Consider the following 25557-nt stretch of genomic DNA (forward strand, 5'->3'; position numbering starts at 1 on the left):
TCTTTCAATTCCAACTCAATATAATATAATTTTGTCCATGATCTAAAATTGTGAATAATTACGAGTTGAGCAACACACTTCTTAACCAATCACATATCCTTAAAGCCCTTAAATTTTAAGTTATTGTGGGAATCTTTTTTCTAATTGTGCACTCAAATTTACATCTAACACTTAACATATTCAACTATTTCCATAATAAAACCAAACTGTAGAATTACGACAGTTTCAAGCACACAAATATAATTCTCGTCATTTGTATCACAACGGGCGTTACCTATTTTTCAGCCAATACTTGATTTAAGCCATTCAAAATATTTGAAAAAATAATAACCTTCGTTCTTTGGCACTAACTTCTTTTTTAATTTATTTCTTAATATTTTAATTTATATTTGTGTTAGAAGTCATAGGTTCAAATCTCACTTTATGCGTGAGATATTGTGTCTACTGAATATTAAATGTGTTGTTTCTATTGAATAGTATTAGTGCTTGTGTTGTCTTTATTGAGCAGTAGGTGTTGTTTCAACTGTAATAGTTGGTGTCAATTTTGTTGATCATAGTATTATTGTTGTAACGATCTATGTCAGATATTGATATGCAATATAGATGATTGTAACCAATTTATTTCAATTAATAATAATTCAACGCTTTTATTTCAAAAAAATATTAATTATTTATATATCTATACGAATCTATAGAAAAAAATTTGATTCATAATTAATTATTTGTAAACGTGATATCAAATTTTAAAATATCAATTATATTTTTAAATATTTGTATGAATATAATTATTGTTATTATGTAATTACTAATTAACTATCATGTTTATTCTACACTCTCACTTATATCCATCACTTACTTCACTTCAATCATTTTAATTTTTTGAAAATTATATCATAATTGTTGGTATACGTATAGTCGTATACATATTGGTACACGGCGGTTAATATAAAATAAAATATAAAGGCTAAAAGATGAGAATATTCTGGAACCTAAAGTTGACTCCACCAGATATTCGGCGGCGACGGGTCGCGTGGATCCCACTCAGGCTCTAGTGGGACCCATATCCGTGTCAGATCTAACACACACTGCACCTTGGACAACTCAGCCTATACCTTCCTTTTAAATACCTCATATTGGGTATCCCACTATTCCCGCTTGCCAGATATAAAAATACGAAAAACGCTTTTAAAAAGGAAATATTCCCCTGCTCTCCGCCCCTACGGCGGCGCACTCTCCATGTCCGAATCAGAGCAACACATACGCCGGGGAGCTCCCCCGCCTTTGTACAAGCAGAATTCATGGTCGCCTGATACACTCCGAGAGGAGGCGTGGAGCAATCGCCGTAGAAATCATCGACTGCGGCGCGGCCGCAGCGTCACCGATGATGACCTGGACGAGCTGCGCGGCTGCTTGGACTTGGGATTCGACTTTGATTCGCCTGATTTGGATCCGAAACTCTCGTCGACTCTCCCCGCACTTCAGTTTTACTACGCTGTGAATCGGCAGTACTCTCATACCCTGTCTAGATCTTCTTCGGCGTCGTTTTCCGATTGCGATACCGCGTCGACGTCGTCCGTCGGGAGCCCCGCCGCGATTATAGATCCAGGTAACAATTCAACTTGCTATTTTTTAATTGCAATTGGCTTGCAACTTTCGTATAGCAGACAAAAGTATTTGGGAAAAGAATCATTCTTCTGAGTTGAATCAAGATCAATTTGGATTAAAATAAAGCATTTTCAACTTGTTTATGACTTTTGGAACTGTAATAGGTGAAAAGCCGGAAATGGTGAAGACAAGATTGAGGCAATGGGCGCAGGTGGTGGCGTGTTCGGTGCGGCAACTCTCGCCTAACTCATGATTAGATGACTCTTCACGATTTCGTGAGGAGAAAGGCAGAAAAAGCGGAAGACCAAAAAAATAAATAAAAAGAAAATCCTGATTATCTCTCTTCTGCCTCTCTTTATCTCTAGCTTTTGTTGCTGCACACTGAAAGACAACTTCCGAGATTTTTCCTGCTGATTTCAGTGGTTGAAGATTGTACAAGTTTTTGACCCAAGTACTGGGGCTGTTGTAATATAACTAATCGTTCCTGTATTTTATTTAGAGATTTTTAGTGGCAGAACCTTCAACTATGTCGTCATACTCCCGATCGAGCTTAAACAAACGTCAGCATCCAAACTTTGATCTTCAGCTATATTTGAATGTACTAATACTTGCAATCGGATAATGCATACACCAAATCTTAAGATACAGTAGACTCTACACGCTATTAATTCCTTCATCAACTCCATTTTCTTTATTCGATGCTATATATATATATATATATATATGCCTGTCAAAAATCGTGTTTTATTTCTTTCATCTAAGTTAGAGAAGCACATCGTTCAAGATCTTATCAAGGTTATTAGTATGTTTGTATTTATGGGGATATTATTTTCTTGAAAGAATATTTGTGCACTTAGTTGGATAATATTTTTTACGGCAAATTGCAATTTACCTACATGAGACACATAAAATAGACAATTAACCTTTGTATCACATGTAGGTAAATTGCAATTTGCTCATATTTTTTATTTAATATATCATGTGATCAATGCTATTTAACATTTTCATATCTAATATTATATAAAATTTTTACACTGAATATGTTTGTGACCATGGATGCAACGGAAAAGTGGGTTCATCATAAGTCGCTCTAACAATTCTATTTACTGTGACTCTTTGATAGCTTGTTTATGCCTATTCATCATCTTCTTTTGGGCCCTTTTTCTCAAAAGATGAAAATAAAAATGCCAGATTAAACCATGAAAAGTGTCCGGCTTTCCTGTTGCATTGTCGACTATATATATACACACCATATGTGTTTGAATTCTTATTAAGGTATTTAATTTGGTTAGATATACATTTTGACCTACATATTAATTTTTTATGATAGTAATTCAATTATAAATATTATAATATATTTAAATTATATAAATCTATATAACTAATACATTAATTTAATGTGAGAATTGAGTCAAAATTGAGACTTGAGTCATTGACTTGAAATTTGAGAACCCTCTCTCTCTCCACTAACTCCCTCCATCGTAGTTGCAGGAATTAATGGCTGATTTATTATTATTATTTTCTAAATAAGTCGATTTTTAAATAAAAAAATTGGTTAAAACTAAAACCAAATCGAAGCTTCTCAGTTCCATTTCAATTTAAAATTTTGAGAAATCGAATTGAACACTCCTAATTAATGGAACTCAAATCAAAAGAAAAGTTTCTGAAATGTTAGAAACAAACAATCAATAATGCAAATAAACTAGGAATATTTTTTTGATATTTTGACAAATCTATTGACAATTTTGCATTCGCCTTATTATTCTTCTTTCTTATCATTACTTTTTATGAAAGAAAAAGAGAAAAGGAATAAAATAGAGAAAGAATGTTGCAGTTGAGTGCGAGGAAAGAAGGAGTTGAATTGAGTTGGAGTGTACATGAGTGATATGCTTCCCAACGTATCCAGCGGTATTTCAGTATTGTTTTGGAGTGAAAGATAACAAAACTTGAGGCGATATTTTGTGAGACGGGTGGAGCGGAATAGTACATTCAGTAATACCTAAAAATTTAAGGAGCGAGAAAAAAGTGCAGTGGTGGATCCAAAGGTCCACAGCCACAACGTTATCAACAGAAACAACAAATGGAAAAACGTGGGATGTGTGGCGAACGCGCCGGCGGCTGCAACAAAATATCTGGCGGTCATTGCTTGGAGATATTATCAGCCCGTCTGACGTGGGCCGTTCCTGACACGTGTAAAAGCGCTTCCATGTGGAGCCTACGCTTCATTTTCTCTTCTCACCTTCTCGCTTCCCTCCCTCTCTCTCTCTCAAGAAATTTTTTCTTCGCAAGTTTTTTTTTTTCTTTTTTTGTTGTCTTTTTTTTTTTTCAGTATTTCCTGTTTGATTAACACAATCCGCATTCTGGTATACTGCTTATGGAAGGAAATTTATGGACGGGGAAGCCGCATCCCTTGCCGGCGGCGAATATAGGTCGCAACTATGAGTTGACTCGGTCCAACTCAGATGCGTCAGTGTTGACTGCTGAGAATTGCAAAGATATTTTGTGTCGCTCGGCGAATGTGGCGCCGGTAACTCTGTTCTTTCTTTCTTTCTTGATGTTGCTAACAAGGTGATTGATAATGTGTTTCTTTTTTTTTTTGCTTTTATTTTTTGTTTTTTTTCCTGATTTTGGGGCTCTAAGATGCCCGTAGTGCTATCTACTTAAATTGCATATGATCCTGTGTTCTATGGCGTTTTATGCAGGCAAGTTTTAACCGAATTAGGTTTTTATTATATAAATTTCCTGTGATTTTCTTCAGAAAATCTGTGCGCCTCTGTTCCTTGCATTAGAAGAACAAGTACAAGGGTTCGATTTTTCGACAGTGAAAGGAAGGAAACAAATCACTAATGGTTTGCGCCTTAGTTTTTAGGTTTGATGTGGCTCATGAAGGAGGAAAACTCTTGGGTCGTGCGGAAAGAAATGAAGTACATGAATGTCGGGGAGTCAACATTATGACGTGGTGGTTTTTTAACTTCTTTTGTACATGAATTCAATCTATCCTTTATAGGCTTTTGAATTGATTTTGTGCACCTATTTACCGATATTAATGAGAGGAAAGTAGAAGGGATTTGAACTTTTATTTCAAGTCCTATAGATTATTTCTGAATGTTTATCAGGTTGTAGCTGGAACAGAATCATTAAGTATTGAGTTTCTAGACAAGACATGATAATGATTAGCATACTTTCTTCTATAGTACTACATGGACCACTTGAGTCAATTATTAGGAAGAAGGGCTATGATCTGGCAAATTGGTGAGCCGCTAATAAATGCTGATCGCACTTTAATCTGATTGCATTTAGTGACAAGTATCTTTCCCCATATATCTATGTGTCTATGCACTTTTGTTTTTGCATTGAATGATCAAAACAAGGAAGAACTAACAACAAGTGCCAATTGATGGAGCATTTGTATGTCTGACGTTAGCTAGAGTGGGGGCACATTAGCGAATAGGAACAGCTTCTATGTGGGACATGATTGTAATTAGCTCTGGTTCCTGTCATTGGGAGGGCTGAATTAATTATCATGTTTCATGTAGAAAGATTATCCTCAAATCGTTCTTTATGCAGGACGACTGCTCTGCATGGACAGATGAGAAGCACAACTTATATCTTCATCGTCTGGAAGTGTCATTTGTTGAACAGCTGAAACAATCGAAGTATTTGCTTGCACAATTCTCGGTGGAGAACCAGAGACACACAAATATATCTGAAAAGCAGCTGATCAACGTGAGCAATGCTTTTGAGCAGGTGAGGGACGCATCTGATGCTCTGATCTTTTATGTATGCTGTTGAAATCTCTTCCTGATTGTATGTATTACAAAGTGGAAATTTATTTTTTTTCTTTCATCTTTACCAGTTTAATGTTTTATGGAACGGCGGTTGGCAAAAGATAAACTGTGTAGTGGATGAGCCTTTTTCCAGTAGTGTTTCAGCTGATTCACGCACTCCTATTAAGAGTAAAGGGATGTGTAATCTCAAGCACATGCGCATGCACTATCCTCCATCATCAACTGAAATGGCGGAATTTCTGAAGCTTTGCAGTAGAGAGAAACATGGTAAAAGGATAATATCTCATGGATTTGCGACATGTTCACAGCAGTTTTCTTCTGGTAATCCGTACCAGGGGGATTTATTTGACATAAAGAAAGGTGATTTGAAGTAATCCTTGTCAATCACTAGGTCTTACTTTTTGTTATTCCTCCATTAAGGAGGAGGTGGTGTCATTAAATTTCCACTAGTTTCCTCAGCTATTTACGTGAGCTTTTCTGTTGTCTATTGTTGATTTACTTTAATCATATAGAATGCATAAATATACTTGTTATCTATCCAGAGGAAGCATACTTGAGGAAAGAATGCACTTATTCCGATGCATAAAAATGCATGGCTTCCTTTTTTTATCTGCTTCTGAATCCACTAGGACATGCAAAGATAAAGTCCTTCCATATAGATCGGTTCGTTTGAATACGTACCTGAACTGTTCCACCTTCTAGGTTCTTCATTTGGTTCTTTTCCCTTTGACTTTTGATTACAGTTTAATGGAACAGATGAGCTATCTCGATGTATATGTTTCAGAAAGGTCGCTCTGTTTCTCATGAATTGATCTCCACAATGACATAATCTAGAACTTTTTGTAACAATTGTTATGTAGTTGTGTATTTGACGTGAAAGGTAATATAAAATTTATCATTGATATTGTTTCTACTAGCAATGAGTAAGACGAATTAGTGCGAGAAGTTTACCTTTGAATGCCATCTGCCTCTAGACATTGTAAGTCTCCAAGAGTATGTTACTTCTCTTAGTAGTGTTTTTGGGAATGGCTGCCAGTTAATCTATGAGGTGACTAAAGAAATTTTGCTTTATCTGTAAAATGTCCCAGCTCAATGTTACTGTTATATGTCGAGATTGATTGTCTATGGTTTAAGTGGATCTGTTATTCTAAATTCTGGGGTTTTTCGAGCATAATCTGTTACCTACCAGCCCAAGAAGAGAAGAAGGATATGGAACTTGAAAGTTGAAGAGCTGAAAAAATGCTTGTGGCCTCTGGTACTTCAATGAATGTGCATTGTCAGAATGAAATGATGCTTCCTATTGAGGAAGATTGATTCATTTTATACAATGATAAAGAGGATATGCTTTTTCTCGATTTGAGTTGTTTTGATGGTAAAAAAATAATGGGGATATAATTTATGTGCATTTCGTGTCATTGTTGGGATGGGGTTTTACTTTTGATGAAAAATAAATGAGGAACTTGATGCTTTGCCGATGTGACTAGAAGTACTCTTAACACAAAAGAAGCATTTTTCACTCATTCAGTCAAACAGTTTTTTCTTGTTTTCTGGAAATGCAAGTGTTTATGCATGTTGTAGTCCAACTCAGTTTACAGAGGCCATCCTTTTATTTGTTTTGATCAAATTATTCACATTATTGCATTTTCTGCAGAGGGAATGGGTCAGAATTTTTTGGATGAAGACAACCAAAATATATCAAATTCTGGATCTCGGGCAAAAAGGCTCAGGACAGCATCTTATAGTCAGGATCAAGTAATGCCCAGAGTTAATTCTCCCTTAGCAATTCTTTTTATGTACACGCAAACTATTAGATCTTTTCCTGAACCAGGTATCTGTCCTTTCAGATTGTGCCTTCCAGGAAATTGCCTACAGCAGATTATTCAGTGATAAATAATATCACTCTTGGAGAAGAACTAGCACGTCATGAATCCGTGTCTGGAAAATATTGAGAACTTTGGTCCTCTAACTTGATATTCTTTTGATAACCGAGCTGCTGTGATAATTGCTTTTAGAAGATTAGCACGATGAGCACAATGAATGCAGGCTTTTGATTTCTTCTGTCAGTGCTCATCTGAAGGAACAATTTTCAAGCCAGATCCAGGTGATTTGCAAGTGAAAAGAATGAAATCCTTGGATGTTCTGCTTTCGTGAGTTCTCGAGCATATGGTTTCAGCTATAGTAGGAACACGATTTCATTCTTGCGTGAAATTTATTTGTTTGACTGTAGATTGGATGGAGATATAAAGGTAGATGTATATATACTTGATGTCTTGGTGTTGGGCTTTATGTAGGAGACAAATGATTCAATGTATGTGTTGGCTACATCTCAATTTTGCGACTTGTCCATAGTCTGGAGTTGGTGGATTGCCTACTCCAAATGTGTATTCCGTTGTCTATAAATTCCAGTTGACAAATGATTAAACCCTTGGTACTTAATTTTTTCAGTCAGATTCTATGTAGTTAGTCTTGGTGGACGTGGTAGGCAAGAGCAGCCAACTGTTTTTGTTGCCTTGTCCCTTGTTAGAGGAACCTATTTGCTATCCTATAGGTATCATGTGTTAGTTGTGAATCATGAAGCCTGAAGCCTTCTGCATTTTGTTTTATTATTTTGAACGTTAAAGCTAATTGGCAGTGTTGTAGATAATTACATAATGTGGTTTTGTTTTGTCTTCTTTTAATATGGGAAAGCTTGCCTCCCAAGTGAAGTATGATTAGAAATCAATGAGGGACGGGCTATATATTACTATTGTTGTGTTCGTAGTTGCCAATAAGCATCATCTTATCTTATGCTTTCATGAATCTAAGAAAGAACCCACAATTGATTGTCATACACCTTATTAATTCATATCACAGGCGGGTTTTCTATTTTTCAGTAACATTTTCTAGTTTATTCTGGCATGTTGTATGCAAGCCAAACGTGTAGCTCTTGGGTCTAGAAGCACCTTTCAATTGCAAAACACCATGAAATTTTGAAAACGGGGCGTACATTTCCATTTTAGCAATTCATGCTCAATATATATATTATACATACAGCTCTTTTTTTATTGGGTGTTGAAATTTCTGACAATGAGACTAACACTAAAATTCTTATGAAATTCTAAAATGTTCAACAAAAAATTCTCTACAAAACAAAATCGTGAGTAAAAGATCCTTATGAAAGACAAATAAAGAAACAAAATAAAACGCTTACTCAATTACGAATTTTGTTGCTCTTCTTTTTTTTCGGTTTCGCATATATTATATATATATATATTAAATGTTTAGAGAAGGTAAATTACATTATCCAAGAGGAAAAATTTAATAATTTGGGTACAAAATTATTCTACTTTTGTATGCGTGTGTATTGAGTGGGTGAGCCGTAAATAAAATCCCATTAAACTTCCATAGCTCACGTACAAAAAAGAGAAAAAGAAGCATCCGAAAGGAAAATCCATAAAACCTAAATAAACCCCGGATGCAAAGACATGGGACAAAAGAGAAAAAACGCAGAGAAATAGGTGGGGTTGAGTCCAACAGGCAACAACACTGAGACCCTCTCCTTTTCCTTTCATGGAGGCGTCCGCTTCAACATATTCACTCATTACCACCAACTGAAATACAGACCCTTTTGCCTGTCCCACTTCACTTCTATTCCACTTCTAAAACCCTTCCTCTCTCAGACACGCACACACACACACACACTCCGTTGCGGAAGAGTTTCGTTTAGTTCTCACTCCTTTTTCCGGACAGCCACCCGTATTCTCATAAACATCACAACTTTTTCTTCTTTTAATTAATTTTTAGTTCAGTAATTTATTGTCAATCCAAGATCATGGCTATTGCTAACCATAGACAGCAGCACCCCAGAAGCGAAGAGTTGGATCCCGATGTCCCATCGACGTCTTATTCATTCCCCCCTCCTCCTTCTTCAAATTCGAACAAGAAAAGATGGTCCAATTTCCTACCAATTTTGGTGGGCTTGGTGGTCATAGGGGAGATCGCCTTCTTGGGGCGGCTTGACATGGTCAAGAACGCTGACTTGGTCAACTCATGGGCCGACTCCTTCTACGGCTTCACTCAATCGAAGCCCTCTGCTTCGTCAAGTGAAGATTCCGGGTCGGGTCACGATCCGGGTTCCGGACACGAGGAGAGCTGTGAAGCATGGTTGGAGAAGGTGGACTCTGTCCCTTATTCAAGGGATTTCAAGAAAGACCCAATTTTAGTACATGGGGCTGATGAGGTACCTTTTATTCTGGATATTCAAATTATTCCTCTGGTGGGAGTTGTTAGATTCCTTAAATAAGTGGATATTTGATGTGAAGTATTATCCATTTTGTAGCGTGTTATTATGTCTTCCCGACATTTGTGCTGAAGGTCTGTTATCATTTATTATAACAATCCAAATTGGATCGTCAGCTGAGTTTTAACATTATTGATTACTTGTTATGAGAAAAGGGAATAGGATATAAGGCTAATTAATGTGAGAGATGTGGGTGTCTCAGATTACAAGAGTGACCAGATTTTATGGAGGAACGATTGAAACCTGATAACAATGCCAATAGTTATAAGGCATTCCAAATGGATTCTGAGTGGATTCCCTGAGTATGTTCATTGGGGCTACATTTTGTTGTGCCAATGTATCTCTCTCATTATGGTGGCTTTGTTATGGAACATGACATGTTTTGACTTATATAATGCAATCTGTAGGAGTGGAAAAACTGTGCAGTTGGATGTAAGTTTGGATTTGAAGCTCATAAGAAGCCTGATGCTGCATTTGGACTTCCTCAGGAACCCGGCACTGCAAGTGTGCTTAGGTCAATGGAGTCAGCTTCATATTATGCCGAGAATAATATTGCTATGGCACGACGGTGGGTAAGCACAAAATATGGTGGCTTTTTGCCTCTTCTTCCAGTCTGTAGCCATATCCATAGGCTTTTCTTACTGCATATTGCTTATCTTCCAAGCAATAGTAAATCAAGATCCACATTCTGGTTATCTTCTCATGGGGGTCAACGAATGGTTACAACATTCTAGTAAACATCATATGTGCTTTTAGGCTGAATCCAGAAAATGTTGCTTGCATTCTGTTTCTTCTGGAGTTTCTGCTTCGTATTATTAACAAAATGCAAGTAGTAGAACGAGAGAGAAGTTATTCAAACAAAAAAAGAATGCAGAATTTGTTATGTGTCTCCCAGGTTATACTCTGTGTCATGTTCTTAATATGAGCTGGAAGCCTTATTAGGCAGCTAAAATACACAAATGTGAGTGACGGCTCATGCAAATCACGTTTTGGACATTTTTCTTTAACTCGTTTGCAATCTGGGTGGCAAGGAGGTTACACCCTACCTTTGATTGCTTTTGTTCTCTGAATCATGGACAAGGGGTTTTAGTAACTATGGCTAGAGTGTAGCATTACTGCCAGTTGGACGTAAACTCAACTTGTATTGTGTGAGTGTGAGTGCTTTTGTCAATTCTTTGAAAAGGTAATTTGATTATCCTTGTCTCCTTTTTGGTTTGTAAGTATCTTTAGCTGGTCTACAGTACATACTTCTACACCAGATAAAACTAATTCTGACTGTGATTGTTTTCTTACATCGCAGGAAGGGATATGATGTTGTAATGACAACCAGCCTTTCGTCAGATGTGCCTGTGGGGTATTTCTCCTGGGCTGAGTATGATATAATGGCTCCAGTTCAACCAAAGACTGAAAGTGCTCTTGCTGCTGCTTTCATTTCTAACTGTGGTGCTCGGAATTTTCGTTTACAAGCTTTGATCGGGCTTGAAAATGCAAATGTTAAAATTGATTCTTATGGGACTTGCCATCGAAATCGTGATGGAAGAGGTGAATTTATGGATCTTTTGGTTAAACCTTGGAATTGCTATTTAATTCTCTCTATCAATTTAAATATACATTTTTTGCCAACTCATATTAATTATATTTGCAAAGATAAAGAACTCATACACACTTCGCATTTCATATTTCCAGTGGACAAAGTGGAAACATTAAAGCGGTACAAGTTTAGCTTGGCTTTTGAGAACTCAAATGAGGAGGATTATGTTACTGAAAAGTTTTTCCAGTCTCTTGTAGCCGGTAATGTATTACATTTGTGCTTACTCCTTCCTTAATTCTTGAACTATATTTATGTCTGTGTGTGTTACTTCCAAGGAATTTTATGATACTGTTGTTCTGATTAAGGGCATTTATCATACATTTTAGGCGCTGTTCCTGTGGTCGTGGGTGCCCCAAATATCCAAGAATTTGCTCCTTCTCCTGGTTCGCTCTTGCATATCAAGGAAGTGAAAGATGTTGACTCTGTTGCCAAGACAATGAAGTATCTTGCTGAAAATCCCAGTGCATACAATGAAACATTAAGGTTTGCATTACTATTGAGTACTGATTTGTGCCAATTTGAACATATGAAACTAAATTTAAATGCTAACAGTTTTTCTTTTGTATTGAACTTGACTACATTTATTTTCTTTTGGTTTAGGTGGAAGTTTGAGGGGCCATCCGATTCTTTCAAGGCCCTTGTTGATATGGCTGCAGTACACTCATCATGTCGTTTATGCATTTACTTGGCAACCAAGATCCGAGAGAAAGATGAAAAGAGTCCAGAATTTAAAAAACGTCCCTGCAAGTGTACCAGTGGCTCAAAAACCGTATATCATGTATATGCAGGAGAAAGAGGGAGGTTCGAGTTGGAATCAATTTTCTTGAGGTATATATTGCGTGTAACTGTGGTTTGGCTATTTGCATATCTAGTCTCTTTCTACTACTTGAATCATTTGGTTATGATGGAAATCCTGAAACAGTTTATATCACATATTTATAAGCACCGAATGCCACTCGAGAGAAACATTGAAATTGAATGGTCAATGCTTGTTGTACAAATGGTATCCATAAAAGCTGGCGATTTTTGTCAATTTGATTTTAATTGACATATCACCGCCATTATAATAAATTTGAACTATCCAGTGCTTCTGTGTTTTACACATTCCTTAATTATTTTACTCTTCGTTCCTGGTATCGCATTTCTCATCTCTTCATGCAGGTCAGACAACTTGACCCTGGAGGCCTTATCATCTGCAGTTTTGTTGAAGTTTAAGTCTCTGAAACATGTGCCCGTATGGAAACCCGAGAGGCCAGAAAGCATTAGGGGTGGGGATGAACTCAAAGTCTACAGAATATACCCCGTTGGAATGACACAGAGGCAGGCATTATACACCTTCAGATTCAAAGGAGATTCCGATTTCAGGAATCACATAGAGAGCCACCCATGCGCTAAGTTCGAAGTCATATTTGTATAGACTGAGATGGCTACGTCTGGTTGCAGCATTGGAAACTGCAGCAGGGTCTCAACTGGGTGCATTGTTCCACACTCTTCTTGGCCTTACTTTTGCAGGCAGGTTAACTCTTGGGGTGCGCTTCTCGTCTTTAGTTTCTCCTAATTGCCCCCATGTACCCATTAATTTCACTCGATATACTGATCCCCCATGTAGTGACCGAAGAATGGGTTGTTCATTACTTCACACTCGTCATCGAGCAGAGAATTCTTTTGTGTTAGACATGGCAGTATACAATTGAGCTTGAAGGTCGCTTTTCCTGCTTAATTAGCTCTGTTACGATAATTTCATAACTTATAAACATATAGGTCGTGCTTGATATGATAAAAAAAAAAAAAACACTGCATATTCGGGTAAGAATGTTAATCTGAAGGGTTTTGGTTTTGGAGTTGGAAGCAATTTGTGTCACGGAACATATTCTCAGCAATTTGTGTCACCGAACAACTGCCTCTGCCCAAACCGCATTTCTGCTTCTTACCTTTTCACTTCCTCCTACACACCAACCCCAAAATCTTCCAAACACTAATGGTCGATTGAGATACATTCTTAGCTTCCTCAGTGAGTTGTTGTTTTCAGTTGATGCATCCCACAATTTTTATTCAAATTTTAATTTTTAATTTGCAAAAAATAATGTAAGAAAGATGTATAATGTTATGGATGATGTGTAGGGCACATGTAGAGTGGAGATGGGATATTTTAAAATGAAGTAGGCAGTCCACTTTGTGTCTGTCCATTGGGATTTAATGAGCTGTATTATATACTAATTCCCAACCACTTCCATTTCAGCGTTCTTTATACATATATAGAATTTATTAGTAGATGAAAAAAAAAAAAAAAGAGTTACATAGAGGAATTACAAACTCAAACTATTGGAAATAAAGGAAATACATTACTATTACTAGTACTCGTGCAAGGTAATATTATTAATTCAATTCTTGTCTCCATCTTTGATAATAACATAATTCACATCATTGGATGTTTTTTTATAAAAAAAAAAAAAAAAAAAAGGAGAAATTAGGATATGAAAAAGAGGTGAAAGGGAAGTAAAAACGTACAAGTTTGAGGAGATGGCGGAAGCAGTGGATTAGCAGAATAGAGCATTATTATTGTAAGATTAAAAATGAGGCGGGTTGGGAGATATGCCTCTTTTGAGTCTTCTTGACCTTTCACTTTCCGGTTAGCCCATTCCTCCCACTCCTCTTTTCAGTTTTGACCAAACTGCTCTACATTTATTAATTACAATTGATGATGACGATGATTAAAGTATGTGAGCAATGGGCAACCATGTCTAGTTCAAGGCTTCGTGATTTTAGAAGTTCATTATATGTGAATCTATTGCATATTAGGTATTGTTAAATAAGATATAATTATTGTAATAGCTTTTATTAAATATTAATACCTACACAAATATCTGTAATTGTAATTAATTTATTTTAATCAATAATAATCGAATACAAAAAATGTGAGCAATGATAAGGACACTAGCCTTTAGTTTTATTTATTCACGCTAAACAATATTATCACTTTACAACCTCTTTATGCCGCAAGTATATATATAAATATAATTATTATTCCATGTCAATTAAAAATTCATACCGAAATTAATCATATATTGAGTGGGCCTATAATTTAAAAAGAAAGAAAGAATTACCTAACAAATACACTAATAGTCATTATTATGTGATTGGCGTACAATCTAAAATAAGCAACTATTCAAATAAAAAAATATAATAACATTTAAGATGTGGTGTAGTTAAATTTGATTTGAATAAAAAAAATAAATAAAGATTGATATGAATTATAATTAGAAGAAACTTAATGAAGAAGACTCCTAAATAATGCGTGTTTGATAATTAATAGTATTGTAGAAACAAAATAATAGGACCTTTTTTGACTTTTAGTATTCATTTATTTATTTATTTGAAAGCCAAATACTTTTTTGTACTATTGAAGGATCAAATTTTCTTGAAACCCGACTCATCTATCACTCCTAATTGATAGTTTGTGGCACAATAAAATTAAAATTTAAAATATAATTTTATTTTATTTATTTATTTTAGATGATTCATATTATGTTTTAATCATCAACATTTTATTATATTTATTATCGATTTCACTCATTTTAATGGTTTAATCTATTTTTAATCATATGTTGATTTTTATTTTTAAAATCTATTGATTATATGTGCGACGACGACGCGCAGTGTATGAAAATACATAGTCAAAAATTAGGAAGAATGATCTTCGATGTTAGATGCTAAAATAAAAAAAATTATAATAATATATAAATTGAGTTAGATGTTAGAGAATCGTTAAAATAAAATAATATTATAATTAAATAAAAAGATATTCATAATTAAGTGAAAATTCGTTTTTAATTCACCCATAAAATAAAATGGAAAAATTGGAATAACCCATTTATGTGGTGGGCGGACAAGGAAAGGAAGAGAAAGAAGCCAAAGGCAGCGGTGAGAGGAGCAGACATCTGAATCATAGGCTCAAGTGAAGTGAGGCGAGGCGAGGCGAGGCGAGGCTTCTTCGTTTTCCTTATCTCCAAGCGTCACCACCGCCACAACCCACGAACTCATCGATTTTCCGGAAATAACCCCGCACTGCCCTTGCTGCATACTACGGGCCTGGCCCCACACATGGTAGAATAACGAACGGCAGGGATATTTCTGTCAAAACGCATCAACTGTCACCTATGCATAGAGAAATGACCTTTAGCTATGTTCAAGAGTCCATTACTTGATCACACACACCCTCTATTAAGAGGTTCATTCCCCCTTCCCCCACCCCACCCTGCAAACCTCTTACCTCAACCTCAACCACAACCACCGCCATCACCGCCGCTTACTATTCTTGTTTGTCTCTCAGCATGTCATCGCTTTCCGTTAAGTTCTTGGCACCATCATTGCCAAATGGTAGTAATAGGTTCAAGAGCGTCAGACTTCAGGCCACCCCGCCGCAGACGGTGGCTGCACCGGCATCCGGGGCTGCAGGAGTCGACGCCGAGAGGCTGGAGCCTCGAGTGGAAGAGAAGGATGGGTACTTTGTGCTGAAGGAGAAGTTCAGGCAAGGGATAAATCCTCAGGAGAAGGTGAAGATTGAGAAGGAGCCCATGAAATTGTTCATGGAAAATGGGATCGAAGAGCTGGCGAAAATGTCTCTTGAGGAGATTGAAAAATCAAAGTTGAGTAAGGATGATATTGATGTGAGGCTCAAGTGGCTTGGTCTCTTCCACAGGAGGAAGCACCAGTGTAAGTTTCAATCCTAAGTTTTTTCAAAGTACAACATTTACAGGACCTTTCACTTGTTGGCATATAGATGATATCAGCTATGATTTGTGCTTATGTTTGATTGAATCTCTGCTTATTTTCAATAATTGGTGAAAATAACTTGGGCAACTGATTTGAGCAGATCTCTTGTTTGAATAGACGAAGGGGTAGAATATACAATTATACATAAATCATCATGATCGACCTCATTGTGAACTCAAATCATTGTCTCATTTCCACGAATGTAAATCGAAGATGTAATCTGGTAAACATTCATCCTGTGAGTTATGATCTGAAGTTGTGTCTTGTTGCTGATAATCAGATGGTCGATTCATGATGAGGCTTAAGCTCCCTAATGGGGTGACGACGAGTGCCCAGACTAGGTATTTGGCCAGCGTTATCAGGAAATACGGGAAGGATGGGTGTGCTGATGTTACTACAAGGCAAAATTGGCAAATTCGTGGAGTCGTTTTGCCTGATGTGCCCGAGATTCTAAAAGGTCTTGATGAGGTCGGCTTGACGAGCTTGCAAAGTGGCATGGACAATGTGAGGAATCCAGTAGGGAACCCTCTTGCCGGGATTGATCCGCATGAAATCGTTGACACGAGGCCTTATAATAATTTGCTCTCTCAATACATTACTGCCAATTCGCGTGGCAATCCTGCTTTTACCAACTTGTAAGTTGTGCGCATTTCTAAGTAGAAAAAAGAACAAAAGAGTAAAGAAACATATTTATTTGATGCTATTTGGCTGAAATTCTTGTTGGTAACTTTTTGGCAGGCCAAGGAAGTGGAATGTGTGTGTGATAGGATCGCACGATCTTTACGAGCACCCGCACATCAATGACCTTGCATACATGCCAGCAACAAAGAACGGACGTTTCGGGTTCAATCTTCTCGTGGGCGGGTTCTTCAGCACCAAGAGATGTGCGGAGGCAATCCCTCTTGATGCATGGGTTCCCGGTGATGATATACTCCCCGTTTGCAAAGCCATACTTGAAGCTTTCAGAGATCTTGGTGCCAGAGGAAACAGGCAGAAAGCAAGAATGATGTGGTTAATTGATGAGCTTGTAAGTTATTCTTGCTGCTCTTCTCATTAATCCTATCATGATGCTAAGCTAACAAATAGGATATTCATTCTCTGTCGATGATGCAGGGCATAGAAGGATTCAGGGAAGAAGTTGTGAGAAGAATGCCTCAACAGCAATTGGAGAGAGCATCTTCAGAAGATCTGGTCCAGAGCCAGTGGGAGAGGAGAGACTATTTCGGAGTTCATCCTCAGAAGCAAGAAGGCTACAGTTTTGTGGGCATTCACATCCCGGTTGGCCGTGTCCAGGCAGACGACATGGATGAGCTTGCACGTTTGGCTGACACCTATGGCTCAGGCGAGCTCCGGCTCACAGTCGAGCAGAACATCATCATTCCAAACGTCGAGAACTCAAAAGTTGAAGCACTTCTTCAGGAGCCCCTCCTCAAGGACCGGTTTTCCCCCGAGCCACCCATCCTAATGAAAGGCCTCGTGGCTTGCACAGGCAACCAGTTCTGTGGGCAGGCTATAATTGAGACAAAAGCACGAGCTCTAAAGGTGACGGAACAGGTGCAGAGACTCGTTTCAGTCACGAAGCCAGTGAGAATGCATTGGACCGGCTGCCCCAACTCTTGTGGTCAAGTGCAAGTGGCTGATATCGGATTCATGGGATGCATGACTAGAGACAAAGCCGGGAAAGTAGTGGAAGGGGCGGACGTTTATCTTGGGGGGAGAATCGGTAGCGACTCACATTTGGGAGATATATATAAGAAAGCCGTGCCTTGCGATGAGCTCATCCCGTTGGTGGTGGACTTGTTGATAGAGAAGTTCGGTGCCGTGCCGAGAGAGAGGGAAGAGAGTGAAGATTGATCACGCTTTGAAGAAGATGCATTTGTAGTGGCATGCTGAAGGAAAAAAGAGCTGGCTGTTGGGAGTGAGATGATTAGGCCGTAATGCTGGAATGACGAGCATGAAACTGAAGGAATGGACTTTTCTAACACCTTGGATTTTGTTTGTGAATTTGGAAGCACATGTAAGGAAGAGAATAATTTCTTTGGTAGATGAGAGCATCATGTACAACAACTCTACTTTTTCATATATATATATATTTGCTTGTTACTGTTCATTTTCTTAGACAAACCATAATTTTTCTTCCCTTTCCCTTTTATCCTTAAAACTCCTCAGACAAAAAGTGACTTAGTGGGTCGACCATGTCGGATTGAAGAAGCAATGAAGTTAATATTGATAAATGTTAGCCTTTATATTAACACCTGAATTCTCACAAACTTATCCTATCATTTCTGGCCGTGAATCAATTATATGGCAATTGCAATATATTTATATTGTGATTGATGTATAGTTGAAAAAAAGTAATCAATCAAATGATATATATATCATATTTACTGTACGATTAATTTGATTCAATCAAACCTAAAAAAATCGCTTATTATATACATGCACCAAATGAGCAAGATCCATCATCTCTTGTTGTTGGTGACTAAGAAAACCACAAGCCCAACTACATCCAATCCCTTGTACGTAGCATGTGTTATTCTTTTCGTATTGGGCCAAACTTAAGGTTCCATTATACATGGAACCTGATAGATTAACTGAAAACATACTACCATGTTTGGGCCCAAATCGTAGTGGGTCGATTATTTTCTCATTGTTAAAATGATTATTTTTATTAAATCAAATAAAATTAGTGTACGGTTAAAAAACTTAAAAGGATATATATGATCTGACAGAAGAGAGGGAGGAAAAAGAAAAAGAACGTACAACACAAGCAGAAATAGAGAGAAAGATGACATCTTATTATTATTATTTAGATAGAGTTCATTTAATCAATACATTTGATGTGGGCTACGATATACCAAAGTAGGATTGGGTAGCATTTGGGCCTAATAAACACTAGCGGGAGGCCAATGGGCCCATTAGCCAAAGGCCCAAAGGAACAGGGCCCAGATTTGGAAGAATCCCCAAATTGCAGGGACCGGCGACATGTAGCGTCATCCTAGGCGATACCATACCAGATGGCATCCGTACTTATTTACCAAGATTTTAGCTATTTAATCACTGAATTTATTATTTTTTTAGCTCCGTACTTAGACCTCCGGCCTTCTCCACTCTAATTTAATTGTCGGAGTGCTTACGCCAGGACCTAGCCCAACACCTCCTTGTCTTGTGCAGACCTCCAGCTTATTTCCTTGAAAATCGCTGGTGGCAAACGATCCGACAGTAGCAAACATCAATGACCAAACACATTAATGTCAATAATAATTACTCTTAACTCCTCAGCAATTAATAAATAATAGTATTATTATAGATATAAATGTCCCACGAATTACAGTTATAATATCGTTTCATCATTTATGACATTGATGCATGTTTCTTTTGTTTCATTGGAGAAGAGTGAAATGAAGAGTGTGGGTTAGGTCTCAAGTTTGTGAAACATTAACAGTACAAAACTGAAGCACAGAAACCCATACACACGTATTGTTTTTCAAACACTACTACACATGCAACCAAATTCAACATTCGCTGGTATCTATCTCAGTCCTACTCGATTTATGACATAAAAAGACCAACGTTCAGAAATAACTACTCAACTAAAACCATTTCCCTTCATAAACCCCACATCTATTTATTGCATGTATTCTTACCTCTTTTTATTTATTTAATTTCATTAAAGATTAAATTAATCTTATTTATGATGGCAACGAAAGAATTTCTCTTGCATTGAATATTTATTACACATTAGGAGTGTCGTGACTTTAGGATTAATTGACTCTTGCCAAATGCCACATCAACAAAAATTGATTGAAAAATTAAACAAAAAATTCCCAAACTAACGTGACAAAACATGTTCTAATTTTCGATAAATTCAATATTTTTCACCGTCATCTAGACTATATGTGTTATATTCTTATTTTTTTTTATTACAGTCCTCAATTATCAATTTGAAATTTAAAGAGAACTAAAAGTACCACTCCATATAATTACAAGACAAAAAATACATTTTTTGAAATTTAATAACACAAAATCATTATAAAAATAAATAAATACATATATAAGTAATTAGTTTCTGACCAATAACCTCTTTTTTTTTTTTTTCTCTTTGTGATGGTTAAAAGGTTAGATCAATTTAAGTTTTTTTGTGGCTACTCGGAAAAGGGGGGAAAAAAATAACAGTCATGAACCGTTCTTTCTGAAAAAGTTGGTTAAATTATTGCCCAATTCAATCACCAGAATCTTACTAATTAACAAATTAGCAATCAAGTCCGATCTGAATTAGACAAACATATAAGGTGTGGAGTATCGTTGCCTCTATATAACTTATTGTTAAACGAAGAGTGTTGTGTCAATTACTTGAGCATTGATACGTACAACAACTTGTCGTTGATTTATTCAAATAAAATTCTGAATTATTATATTATATATATATATATATGATGGTATCAAGATATTCTATATTTCTATAAAAATAATTCTGAATTTATTAGATCCCACCAATTATTTGCATAGATTGTATGAAATTAAAGTTGGCATAATAATTGATAGTCTTTGTTATAAATAAGGAGGTTGAGGGTTTGAGGGTTGTGGTGTGGGCAGCGGAAGACATACACTCAAAACACAATTGAGATATTGTAAGGATGTGAAAGCGAGGTTGCTGCAAATCTACGTTCCTCAGGTTCCAGACGACGTCGGACAGCCACATATGTTGTTGTCAAGTTTCTGCCCTTTACCACTGCTCCACATGATTCTAGTTTTGCGACGATTACACGAAAAGGAGACAAAAACGACCATGTCAAGTCCTAAATTTGCATTGTTAGAATTCATACAGAGCTAAGAATGACTGTGAACTGCTTCCAGCCACGTACATACCCTTGCCAAAATAAATCATTTTCTAGTTACAGAAATTATTAGTCGAGGCATCACTCAATATTGAATTTCTTTTATATGGACCAAATTCGAAAACTGTCCAACTATACAATATGGCATATCAAAGTAATATCCGAAAACTCAATATATATGTCACAAGAAAAAATGTTCAATATTCAATTACGAATTTACCAGCATACGTTTTTCTGGGACGTGGCATGTAATTTCTGGATTACATTTTTCATTGATGTGGCGTGTATTTACACATTGCGGACGAAAAGTATTGTCTTGTATTCAAAACTGTACAATATTGAAAAGACATCTTGTTATGGAAAGAAAAACCGTAGGTGGATATAAGAAAGAAATGTCGCATGAAGGGGTGTTTTCAAAAATCTTTATCAAACATAGACACAAGGAATAATTAGTTTTAACGGAGCATAAATGAATGCGGGGGAATCTTCTAAAATACAAAAGTTAGATTATTAGATGGCCACGCCATCTAATTGAGCACCACTAAGTTGGAAAAGAAGGACTGGGAGCGGGGGTCGCTGTTTTAGCCGTATTTTTGCAAAGGGGTCAAAACGGGGTTTTCATGCTATTATTATCCCTCGTTTGGCTAAATTAGGCAGATATTGGCATCATTCTGAGTATCTGGAAGGAAGCACATACTTTAGGGACCATATATAGCTGTTTGGTTACAGGGATAAGATATCATATCACTACATTGTCTTGGTTTTGATCACCACTTATTAACAATTCTGTGCTTTTTTTTTTTTCTTTTTATACAGACAAAATAATTTCATACACACGTATGTGTTATGGAAGGTCCTAATACATAGACCAGATTTGCTTCAGATTTTTTCCCCATTGTTATAGTTATTTGAATAAATTAATTTAAAATATGTTTAAATATTAAAAAAATGGACATAAGCTGACATTATACACTTAAAGTAATTCCAAAAAACGAGGCTCACTCGCACAATAGGCGAGTGTGACATACTCTGCATTAGTTTTTAACAAAGAAGGGTGTTTTTTTTCTATATTTTACACAACACAGGGGTTTTTTTGCCTATAAAATTACCTTATTAACACAACAGATGAAGCAGTTGTGGCATACCAATTCGACAGAGGAGAATGATTGAAAGGAATGAGGCAGGGTAGGTAGGCTGCGTACACAGTATAATTCCCCAACATCTTTGTGCCTTATCAGTTATGAGCAGGGATATGGCCATATCTTGGGAGATGTTGAGCCGAATCTCCGAATCCACCACCCCCCTCTTTAGTGGATAATATACATGTGTAATTATTGCGTATCTCCCTCCACTGGATAGCAAAAGCGTGCTTCTTCTATCACGGCATAAACAGAGTCGTGTGCTCTTTGGATTTCTCCCGACTTTCCGACCTTTCGCCGCATTTTTTTGTACTATGTGGCTTATTTTGATAGTAAACGTGCCGGTCATTCTAACGGCGGAAATGTTATTCAGATCAATATTTCTATAATAGTCGTGTTTATAAAATGTGCTTGCCTATTAACGATTGTTTTTTACTTTGAAATATTAATTTGGTGATGTAACTATTATAAAAAGTTGTATTTTCTACTTAATTTGTCATGAAATTGATCAATGTCAATCAAAATAAAATAATATAACATGAAAATCTCTAAACATGTTAAGAAATCATGCCAAATTAGGTCAACCTATATCCTCGAAAATCGAATCTGCATTGAGTCTTTAAGAAAATCACTGCAAAGAGTTGTTGTGATTGAGCTAACGGACCATTGGGATATCAATAGTTCAATTATCATATTGAAATGCTAGTCTTTAACAATACTTATTATTTCTAAAAAACAACCTCAATAGCTTAAGCGTCTAGAAATTATTGTAAGGGTTTAGAACAGTGCCCCTCGTTTTAAATAATGAGTGCAGATTGCCCCATTGGAGTTAGGCTCAACACGGCCTTCCAAACTAGAAATCCAAACATGACCTAGTCCGAACACAAATGGCAATGATTTTGTATCATACTAATGTGTGTGGCATACTCAATGGCATAAGTGTGCATAGTAAATTAATACATTAAAAAAATGTTATTTTTTAAATAGATTTCAATGGCATGAATTCAAATATTAAGAGAGAGAGAGAAAGAAATTACGAGTTTAAAAGGTCAAAAATACATAAAAGTTGAAATTTAAGGCAAAAAATAAAATAAAATACTAAAATATTTGATAAAATAGTATAAAAAACCAAAAGCAATAAGACAGACACTAACAATAAAGTATAGATAGTTGATAAAAATGCGAGCATAATGAAAATAATTAAGTGGGGTTGGTGGGCGTAGGTGTCGAAATTCCGTGTCACAATCCTATCCCAAAGAATCTTACTAAAACAGAAGCCCCCGTGCCGTACTCTGGCTGCTGCTCTTTTCCATATCCACCCAATATTCTCTTTCAAAGATTTGCATTGTTTGCCATGTTGGAATGTGAGACTGTGGAGTGTCACTGGATACAGTGAATGGGTGGAGGATCAATGAGTCTATAGACGCCTGCAAAGCCATCTCAATCTTTAAGCCAAGCTTAGCTAACCTAAGATATATACAACAAGACGTTAACATCCTACAACCTTCGAAACTCATGTCATGTATGGTTCCAAGCTTCATTTTTTTATCCTATGTTCACAAAGACAGTTAGGGATACATGGGCTCGTTCCTAATAATAATTTTCCTACGCCTAAGTCAATAAAAGTCAGTTACAAAATAAAACTCTGTCATTAAATTTGTTAAATTATTTTACTTGACACCTAGAGTTGATAGGGTATTTTGTTGAGGTACGTACATGGACCAATCACATCAAAGTGACACAATCCTAAGATTAACATGATTCCATGGAGATTGGGTGGCCAAATCTCATGATGATATCATCAAAGTGGGACTGGTGAATCAACTAGTTTCAATCCTGAATGAAACTTCATTGTTTGAGGTGTTTGGTCCTTTCTTGATTTTGTATAGATTTTTCTAGTAATTTTCTCAAGTGTGGTGTGTCCGGACTCAACAACAGACATGTTGCACAAATTTGCTACTAGAAGATTTGACAGACATTTAGAATCGCTTTGCCTCTTCATAACAACGAACTAATGGTGTGTTTGGCTAAACTCACTTAAAATATCTTATAAACTCATAAATTTTAAAAAATGTGTTTAAATATTAGGTTTATTAAGTGTCTGAATAAAATAAAATAAAATTGTGTAGCTTATAAGATGTGAGTAACGAAAAAATTTTATAACTAAGATGATTAAAATTAATTGAAGGAGTTTGTCAAGATTTTTAAAAATTAAGTTACAGGGAGCTAATTATAAGCTTTTTTCCGGAAAAGTAAGGAGTTCTAAGGTTACTTTTAAAATTTTAACAAATTCTTTTAATTTTGATTGTATTATTTAAAAAATGTCACTACTGACATTTTATAAGATTTATGATATTATCTTATTCAAATATTTTAAGAGTTTATTTTTAGAATAAAATATAATAGTATGTAAATTCCTTAAAATATGTTATTAGATGTATGAATTCATCATATATGTTAAAAAAATTTAACCAAACACCATCTTAAGAACGTCTTACTTAACTCTTTCCAACATCTTATTTTCGATGACATAGATTCTTTTTTTAAAAAAAATAAAATATTAAACACATCTCAACATCTTATAAACTCATGACCCAAACACGGCCTCAATCTTATGCATGAAAATTATTTACTTTTGATAATTTACCTGATCATAGCTTGTTATATTAATTATCATACCAAACTTGTATCATGGGGGGTTTGTTCATAATTTATAGGGTTAAATACATTTTGCACCCTTAAACTATGCATATAACCGTATTTACCTCTTAAAATATGAAAAATAACAACCCTTCCCGTTTTACTCAATTTTTATTTAAAAAACTATTTAAATTTTATATTTTTTTTATAAATTACATAATACTTTTTACCATATAGGAGGTAAATGCAGTTTCAGGGTGCAAAATGTATTTAACGCTATTTTATATCTAGAATCTTCATTTTCGTTTGAGTAAGCAATTGTAAAATTAAAGTTCTTGTTTGATTGGACAAAGTCATTTGTTTTTTTAATTTAAATTCAATTTTATATTTTTGGTTTTAATAGTAAGTGGAAGCAATTTCTTTAATTTTTCTAAAAAAAAAAAGCTAGAAAGTTGGAGGCAAATAAAGAAAAAAACAAGAGAGCTAAATTTGAAAAATAAAGAGTGTGAATTTCAAATAGCAGAAAACTTATAAATTGGATAAGTACCAAAAAAAATTGTGTATCAACTTTCAGCAAAGGCCACCATCCATATTATTGAAGTTCCACCCCATTCTATCAACCATCTTTTATTCTAGTCATAAAATTAAAGTCGTGCCTTTAAATTCTTAGAAATTACAGGTTGTTTTGTTTATGCTTTTATTTTTGGTTTTAATATTTGGAATAATAATTAAAGCGAAAGTATATTTATTGGTATATATTTTTGTTTGAAATATTTTAATTTGACATCACAATTTAATATAAAATATAATTTTATTAAAGAAAAAAAAAATGTTGGTTGTATATATTTTTATTTAACATCACAATTTAATGTAAAATACAATCACACATGTTTATTTGTATATA

At 35.7% G+C, this 25557-nt stretch overlaps 4 protein-coding genes across 12 annotated transcripts; all 4 read left to right on the forward strand.

Annotated features, from left to right (window-relative positions):
• Positions 1-1144: 1144 nt before the first annotated feature.
• On the forward strand, positions 1145-2140 carry LOC105169539 (uncharacterized). Its single transcript, XM_011089952.3, has 2 exons — positions 1145-1606; positions 1770-2140. The coding sequence occupies exons 1-2, from the start codon at positions 1237-1239 to the stop codon at positions 1856-1858; spliced, it is 459 nt and encodes a 152-aa protein (XP_011088254.1). The 5' UTR covers positions 1145-1236; the 3' UTR covers positions 1859-2140.
• A 1275-nt stretch (positions 2141-3415) lies between these two features.
• LOC105169540 (cold-regulated protein 27) lies at positions 3416-7815 on the forward strand. Of its 9 annotated transcripts, none has more exons than XM_020695806.2 (6): positions 3990-4173; positions 4364-4564; positions 5173-5352; positions 5462-5753; positions 7045-7145; positions 7238-7815. In XM_020695806.2, exons 2-6 carry the CDS (start codon positions 4538-4540, stop codon positions 7340-7342), a joined length of 705 nt encoding a protein of 234 aa, XP_020551465.1. In that variant the 5' UTR covers positions 3990-4173; positions 4364-4537; the 3' UTR covers positions 7343-7815. The 9 variants fall into 9 exon arrangements, with proteins under 9 accessions (XP_011088255.1, XP_020551465.1, XP_020551464.1 ...); XM_011089954.3 differs by having other exon boundaries at positions 3993-4132; XM_011089956.3 differs by having other exon boundaries at positions 3995-4132; positions 4475-4564.
• A 982-nt stretch (positions 7816-8797) lies between these two features.
• On the forward strand, positions 8798-12983 carry FUT11 (fucosyltransferase 11). Its single transcript, XM_011089957.3, has 7 exons — positions 8798-9612; positions 10080-10240; positions 10973-11214; positions 11359-11463; positions 11590-11746; positions 11864-12091; positions 12425-12983. Exons 1-7 carry the CDS (start codon positions 9205-9207, stop codon positions 12678-12680), a joined length of 1557 nt encoding a protein of 518 aa, XP_011088259.1. The 5' UTR covers positions 8798-9204; the 3' UTR covers positions 12681-12983.
• Positions 12984-15159: 2176 nt separating this feature from the next.
• On the forward strand, positions 15160-18146 carry NIR1 (nitrite reductase 1). Its single transcript, XM_011089958.3, has 4 exons — positions 15160-15976; positions 16317-16671; positions 16775-17063; positions 17150-18146. The coding sequence occupies exons 1-4, from the start codon at positions 15595-15597 to the stop codon at positions 17888-17890; spliced, it is 1767 nt and encodes a 588-aa protein (XP_011088260.1). The 5' UTR covers positions 15160-15594; the 3' UTR covers positions 17891-18146.
• The last annotated feature ends 7411 nt before the right edge of the window (positions 18147-25557 follow it).

Source organism: Sesamum indicum, linkage group LG8, assembly GCF_026168435.1.
Source record: "Sesamum indicum cultivar Baizhima isolate 11 linkage group LG8, ASM2616843v1, whole genome shotgun sequence".
In the NCBI taxonomy this organism is placed as follows: domain Eukaryota; kingdom Viridiplantae; phylum Streptophyta; class Magnoliopsida; order Lamiales; family Pedaliaceae; genus Sesamum; species Sesamum indicum.